The sequence below is a fragment of the Anthonomus grandis genome, chromosome 11, assembly GCF_022605725.1.
Source record: "Anthonomus grandis grandis chromosome 11, icAntGran1.3, whole genome shotgun sequence".
Classification (NCBI taxonomy): Eukaryota; Metazoa; Arthropoda; class Insecta; order Coleoptera; family Curculionidae; genus Anthonomus; species Anthonomus grandis.
Window position 1 is genome coordinate 16747248 of NC_065556.1, and position 8154 is coordinate 16755401.

An 8154-nucleotide genomic window follows, 5' to 3' on the forward strand; every position below is an offset into this window, starting at 1 on the left:
CTATTGGGATCACGTCCGTGAATATATAAATAAAATAAAATCATGGATTTTGAATGTGCCTGGAATAAAAAAAAAATCTAAAATTCCAGGCAATTGAGATAGTTCGGATGGCTCAACTGGCTGAAATGAAAGAATAAAATAATATAAAAATGGTTACAGCCAGTTGGGACCAAGTCCGGAAGCTATCACAGCTGCTTTTTGTAAAACCTTTTATTATATTTAGAAACGAATGAAATTTATTAAGACATGAACTACTTAATCTTTTTACGTGAAAAAAATATTCTTATACAACGATTCAAAATACTTCAGGAATTTTCTCGGATCAATGAGGAGAAGATTGGATGGGTGCATACAGACAGGAGGTGGAAATTTACAACAATAATTATGATTTTGATCTGGTTTTTCACTGCGTTTTGATTTAGTGTTCGTCTGTTAAATTTATTTAAAAAAAATCATTTTGAATAAAAAACAGTTATTTTACATAGAAATGTTTCCCTTTTTCAAACATATGGATCAATTAATTCAAACTCAAATATTTTGAAAATGGTTATTCCTAGCGACATCTAACAGAGTAACTTTTTCGCAAAAAAATTATTAAAAAATTAATTTTTTTTACCAAAAATATAATACAAGGTTATACAAAAATGTCATGAGGCTTTGAAAGTCATAAATAGCGTCCTCTATAAGTAGGAGCTAAATTAAGGACAAATTTAAACTTCTTATGTCAAAAAACCCGCAAGCATTAATTTTCGTTCAGAAATTGGCATTATTTAGTAAATTAATGAAAAAAAAAAAACAAAAATAAAAATTAACCTTTGATACCCTGTATCTTAAAAACCAAGCATTTTATTTTAGTCATGTATAAGAACTTTTTACCTTAAAAATACCTAAAAAATCAATCTGTTCGGACACTTTCAAATAACACCCTGTATAGATGGAATCCAGGAGCTAAAGTTTTATCTGAGCTGTAGATTTGCGCTTTAAACACCCAGCAAAGATTTGGATACTATAGAGTTTAATGACTTTTATTAAAATCCACTTACTTCGATAAGCTTTTTTGTTAAAACGACTCATTATATTATTAATAATTTAAAAGTGACGAATCATTTCTCAGGTGTTTTGAGCATTATTAATGTTTAAAATAAAAAAGTTCACATATATGTACATACACAGGAATTGATGCGTTACTTACGAATAGGGTCAGTACATATTATAGGCATATGTTCAAGTGATTTCTATTAAGAGAAAAATTATTTTGTTGGGTAGGGATTGGGTTGGGTTGAATACGCATCATTGAGTTCTTTAACCCTGGTAATAAAAAGCCTTATAGATGCCTATTTCACCTTATGATAAACGTACTTAATTCCTTGGAACAATCAGTCTTCCGCAGGTATGTTCTGTGATTCATCAAACGCATCATATCACATTGTTAATAAATATGGCTTTCATCTTGCAGACTTCGAATATATATAGTCACATTTTCCTAAGAGAATCCAATAATCTACATGTATATGAATGCTGTCTGGAGTGTCAGCATTACGCATACGGAATAATACGAAATGAGCACACTTTACTAGTACGTGTTATAGGAATGATTTTAAATCACTGATTCGTCACTGCGCTGCTGGGACCGTCTCCTGTCATATTGGTTAAAACTATATTTTGAATAGTGCACAAAAAAATCTAATATGAGTAAAAGTTCTGATTTTACATTTTTCTTAAATACTTAAATATATTACTTAATTTTGACGAAAGAGAAAAACTAAAAAACTCATATCAAAGTTTTATCGTTTAAATTGAAAATTTGTAGTTTTCATGTATAGTCAGTTAAAAGATCTTAAATTTCACATTCAATCGTTCTCTTATTTAATTCTTATAATTTTTATACTAATGTCAACTAGGATATTAATAAAAAGAAAGCAACCTAACCCAACCCAATCCAATTATTAGTGCATTTAAGATTTGAAAGGTATTTTGTTAGTGAGATGGTGCTAAACTCTATTTCTATACAGTATACAGGGAAAGTTTTTTTTAAGTATTTCTAATAAAGCATAAAAATTTAGTTTTGCAATAATGTTTTTAGAGCTTTTAATTATTGCTTGAATTTTGTCTTAATTTGATTGGTTTTTAAATTGCAAAGTCGTCACTTGCATTTTCTATATACATGAATATTGAATTTACCAGGTACATTTTTTGGAAAAAAAGTAAGTAATTAGGACCTTTAAAAATAATAAGTTACAATTTAATTTGTCAAGTCCATAACAATTTTGTGGATATGCCAAAAATCTAAAATTATATAAATTTTGTCCATTACTATTTTTCATGTTTGTTCACCCTTAAGGTCCGATAGCTTAACATGAAGGTCTCTAAAAACCCGCCCAGGTTATGACGATTTATGGCCCAATTCAATATGCAAATGTATAATAATTAAGCGTGGTGCTTTCAAAAATTATAGAGAGAGCTTTAGCGTTGGCAATAAAAACATAATAACGTTTTTATCGTTTTCGCAAGTGACCATTTTGTAAATAAATTCTATATAAATTAATATAAAGGTATCAATAAATATTTAGAAACTTAGACCAATATGTCGCAGTTTTACTTAGTTAAAAGAATGAATTTTAATATCTAAGGTCCCCTATGAAACTAAGATAATAAAAAACTAAATTGTTTCACCCACACGCTCTGCTGAGTTCATAAAAGAGTAAATATTTAGGAAAACACTGGGTGGAGCCATATGAAGAGGGGTTGGACTATCATGGACCACTGATGCTGAAGCTCCGCAAGGGGAGTCTGGACCACTTGTTGCTTGATTGAAAATATCTCCCTGATTTGTCGTCATGATTTAAAATGGAAGGCTCGTAAAAGCACAGCTGGATTAAAGGATTTTTTGTTTATACTCAAAATACTGTATATATTATTTTATTAATTCATATTCTTATAAAGTACTTAACAAATAAGTGAGATTAACTATGTTTATAATTTTCCATTATTCAGTCTTTTCATCTTCGACATATTCTTGACCTTCGGGACAATCTTCGACTTCTCCTTCCTTGCACTCCTCTTTTGGGTCCTCATCAGGAACACACTCCAGTCCTAAAATAATGGAGAAAAGAGTTAATGGGCTGTACGGTACTATATGAAACCAAAAGTACACCAATGTCCAGTCCGAAATAAAATGGCGGCGTCATGGTATTGCTGGATTTTGCTATTCATCTTTCTAAAGGCTATATCGAGAATTAACTCTTTACTAAATTATAATAATACGCGAGTAAATGCGTAAGTATCAAATTATCCTCGCCTAATTTTTTTTAACCAATTGGCTGTTTTTTGCCATTTCGAATTTGATAACCATTATGCAAAAATATATAAATTTCTACTCTTACTCTTAGTCAAAAAGGGCGTCGCCAGCCGGTAAGCTAGGGAGGGGCAGCATGAAAGAACTAAAGACAAAAAAACAAAAATTTTAATTAAAAAAAAAATAAAAACCGAACAAAATATTTACATGAAAATCAATCAAAACATAACCTTCTACGATTCTTTGCGAATTCGTTAGTCACTTTGTTAACAAAATCGTTCAAGTTTTTAAAAATGTGTTGCCTGTGTACACTCATCATAGCGAGGCCATTGAGTCGAGTTTCAGCCATGGTGCTCCTCAACCAGGTTTTGATTCTCCTAAGGCTACTAAATGACCTTTCAACTGTAGAAGTCGTACAAGGTAATGCAACAAGGATCTGTAAAGCCTTCTTAATTTCAGGAAAGAAATCATCAGTTTCCTTGAGGATGTCCACAACACTCATTTTGACCGATTCTGGTTTTTCCTCCCATATTTTTTTCCAAAGCTCTATCTCATTTTGGATATTTGTAACACCGTAAAAATTTTTAAATTCCTCGCAAGCCTCTTCCAAAGAAATGTTTTTCATTTGCGCAGGATGTAGTTTTGACAAAGTAAATGATGGTCTATTTTCTTCAGAAAACCTTATTTCTAGGGAATTTATAATTGAGTCCCAATAAGGAATTGTTATGGACCTGCGCCAAAATTCTGAGGGGCTTTTTGATGGGTGGTTGCTACGGTGTTGTTGTCTTTCAGCAGTACGCGGTATTGATTTCATATCCAATCCAATTTTTTCCGCAATAACAGAAGCATCTTTGAAAATTTCTTCTGTTATTTTTTCGGGATTCTCACGGTGGTTTTTGATCAGTTTTAAAATACGATCAATATGCTGTGATGCCTGAACTGCATCCAAGGAGACTGATTGGAGCACGTTTACTGTTGGTTCTAAAAGAGCGGAATATGCGGCTATCAATCAAAGGCTAAAAATAAACGAAACTTTGGAAGCTGCAGCATGGAGCTGATATGCATGTTTCTTTGTCGCAATATTGCCATCTCGAGACAGGGTTTCTAGTGCCTCCATTATACCACAAAAATTCTCTTTAAAAACTCTGATGCTCTTGTATTTCTCGCTCCACCTTGTTTCGCACAGCTTGCGAATATTGGGTATTAATTTTCTTCTTAGAACCGATTCACGAAAAAATGTAATTATATCTTTGATGGCCCCAACTGTATTTCGGATCTCCGCCAGAGCATTCAGATCACTGATTACCAGGTTGAGTTTATGTGACGAGCAATGAAAAAATAGTGCTTTCTTGTATTTTTTACGCAAAATAGCCTGAACGCCACCTTCTTTTCCAGACATCGTGGAACAACCATCGAATCCCAAACCAACGCATTTATCTGGATCGAGATCTTCTTTCGTCAGGAATTCGTTTATTGCCGTGGCAATCGATTTAGCGTCCAAGGCTGTAAGCTCAGCAAATCCGAGGAATACTTCTTCAATGTTGCTGGTTTCCTCATCAAAATATCTTATGCCAACTAAGAGCTGTTCAATTAGCCGGACGACTGGTTTAGCCTTAACCTCTAGGCCTCTAGGGGGAGGGGGCGCTGCCCCTCTCTGGCGACGCCCTTGAGTCAAGCACTAACTCTTACATCTTAAATCGCTAGGAGAAGTATGCAAAAATTACAAAAATAATTATAGAATTTTTAAAATGCCGGCATTTTGTTCTGTAATTATTGGAAGTAATTGTATCAAATTTTAGAAAAAAAAATGTAATATCAATTCGCACTAAAATATTGAAAATTTCCTGATTTAATTATCCAGTTTCAGTACCACCTCTTATGTTTAAAAAATCGAGACTGCTCTAGCGCATCCACCTTTTTTTAAAGCTGTATGTTAGGCAGTTAGAACAATACAAATCTCAAGAATGTAGGTATGATTGTACCATACATAGATTATACTAGCAATGTATTGAATTCAAGCCTTCATGGGATACTCTTGACCTATCCCAGGAATATCTAGGGTTTTACGAGGATCTTCTGAAGGTCATGAATATTAATCAGTTTTGTGGAAGAATTCTATAATCCAGCATATTTCGTATTGTCGATTAAAATTCAAATGCCAATCTAAATTTTAACTGGCCTGCAGATTGGATGAGAATGGAAAATAATAAAAAGATATAACAAACCTTGGATATATTCAAGGATTCAAAGATTCATTAATTATCAAAGAGCCAAAAATTTAATCACCAATTTAACGTCTTACATTAGTTACGTTTAAAACACGCAGATCTATTAGGTCCATGGATCAAATGATAGACTATTTTTATTTAGTACAGCCCTGTTTACAAGGATTGATTATGAGAGTTAAATTAGTGCAGGATTATCTCTAGGATCAAAATATCAGTTGAATGGAATTTATCAGTTTAGAGGAAAAATTATAGGACATAACCTCTAAATCTTTAAAAGTGTTATTGTTATTTGAAAATAATAATTTAAAATAATTTAAAAATAAGCTAATAAATTTTTTTCAAGGCTTATGCTTGTCCTTCTCTTCCTCTTCTACCTTATTTTTGTATACAAAAATAAAAACCTTCCGTTAGTTAACATCCAATAAAATGTCAAAATTGTCAATTTGGTACTTCAAAATAGGTTCTAGCTGTTTACACCGAAACCTTAATTAACCGAAAAATTAATTTAATCTACCCTATTTGGGAAGCATCAAATTTTAGTGCGCAGCCATTTACACCGAAAAAATAGTCCACATGATGTCTGTTTTGTTGCTGCTCCGCTGCTGGATCACCAACTTGTATAGTGTCTCTGCTGCTGGGAACAGCAAGGGTTGTTTGTGGACTGTATTTTTTATAGTTGAATTAAACAAACAAGTCCATCGTGAACCACTTCTTTATTTAAGAAATGCACTTAATGTGTAAAGAAAGTGGAGGGCTTATTTGACGGCGTTAGTTCGTCGTTGACAACAATGTGACTTTTTTTTTGTCTGTCAAAAACGATTCAGGTGTTTTAATTAACGTAAACCTTAACAATGTCATTTGATCTAAGTATTAAATATTTGGTACACGCGTTGTAAACGTAGCTATTGAAATAATAGTCTTGACCGAGTAGAAGAAAATTTTATATTTCTAGATAAAATTCTATGGTACTAGCCTATCCTTAGTTTACCCCAAACGGGTAGTTTTTCCGTGGTAACTGCACTTTTTTAATGTAAAACCAATACGTACCATTAACGTTATAGGGATCTCCAGTAAGGTGAATGGTTCTTAAATACTGCATGCGCAAATCCTGGTTTATTAAAGATCGCCTATGAGGATTTCCCAGCACAAACCAATTCATGCAGTACGTGAAATATGTGGGTACGGCCATAGCGCAACCAATAATCAAAATCGATGGTAGAATGTCGTACCACATTTTGGAAACTTAAGATTATTTAAGACTTTGGAAAACTAGAATTCAATTAATAAAATCAGAGTTTTTGAGTGTTAAGAGTGTGGAGAAACGGCGAAATTACACCTGTCAAACTTGACAGTAAAGACGTAATTATGTCAGGGGACCTATTCCCAAAACTCGGCTGCTACGCATAACCTATAAGAAGATCGGATTTATGCGTGAAATCAAGCACGTGATAAATTTTTCACATTGATTGTTATGAGAGCGAACAAACAACATAATAACAAACTTATAAAATTAAAATTAATTATAATTGAGTTTACCTTTTAAACGTTTCTGAATACACAATTTAATAAAAATATACTTAGATAAATTTTGAACAAATTGGGATATGTCAAAAGAGGAGAAAAACAAACCTCATCTATGATTATGAAACTCAGTCATAATCATGGACTAATGTCAATTTTCAAACTTGACGGCACAAACTTAAGCCATTAGCGCCCAGCGTCATCATTTGATGACGCCAGAAATTGGTGGGAATGAGAGCGCCCGAGTAGGTTGGCGATTGCCGATGGCTGTCTAACGCATTAGAGCAATGCCCACGCAATATTCTGCAGGTGGTAATGGTGGTATTTACTAAACATTTTTACTAAATATTTTTTTGGTGGTATTTACTAATTATTTTTTTGTAGTATTTGTGTTTACTTGTCCGGCGAAAATCACGTTGTTTCTTAAAGATTTTGGCTAGAAAGACCTGCTATAGGCCCATAGGTCATATTTCCTTTAGTAGTAGGGGTAAGATACTTTCTTTAGTGTGTTTTACAACCAAATAGATGTAGAAATATTTTTAAAATATTATGATATTTCTAGTTGAATTTTTTTAGCCGAAAACCTAACCTAAATCTCTGTGCCTTCAAATGAGGACACTGGGTTATTACATATTTTTTTAAATTATTTTTAGACTGGCAAAAAATGAATAGACATAGTTTTAAGAACTTAGGCGATGCGGTGGAATATCTCTATTCTAACCAAATAGATGCTGATGTTGCGCTATTACCTCCCGAGGTGGATGAATTGACAGACGTAGACGATATCGACGATGGTGACTTAGGGGCGGTTGATGTCCAGGACGTGCCAGGGGTTGTGGAGATCGGAAGATGATCTACCGCCGTCAAATTTCATAAAAAGGAAAAAGGTTGCATGCAGCACTAAATCCTGGACACCAAAATAGACTGAGAAAGGAAGAACCCATATATGAAAATATTAAAGAAGAAGGTTGTGCCGAAGCTTTCCACAAAATAAAAGAAGAATTACAGGAATTAACACCACTACTAATATTTGAGAAGTTTTTTGATGACGATCTTTATAATCTTCTTCAAACAGAGACCATGAGATACGCCCAACAGAAAAATAAATAT

At 33.1% G+C, this 8154-nt stretch overlaps 1 protein-coding gene across 1 annotated transcript; it reads right to left on the reverse strand.

Annotated features, from left to right (window-relative positions):
• Positions 1–2913: 2913 nt before the first annotated feature.
• On the reverse strand, positions 2914–6878 carry LOC126742256 (uncharacterized). Its single transcript, XM_050448884.1, has 2 exons — positions 6571–6878; positions 2914–3093 (listed from the first exon to the last, which is right to left on the reverse strand). Exons 1-2 carry the CDS (start codon positions 6755–6757, stop codon positions 2987–2989), a joined length of 294 nt encoding a protein of 97 aa, XP_050304841.1. The 5' UTR covers positions 6758–6878; the 3' UTR covers positions 2914–2986.
• Positions 6879–8154: the final 1276 nt, after the last annotated feature.

Coding starts and splice junctions, on each gene's coding strand:
- LOC126742256 (XM_050448884.1), bottom strand. CDS start 6,757: ATGTGGTACGACATTCTACCATCGATTTTGATTATTGGTTGCGCTATG. Junction 3,094..6,570: donor AGATCCCTATAACGTTAATG/GTACGTATTGGT, acceptor CCATTATTTTAG/GACTGGAGTGTGTTCCTGAT.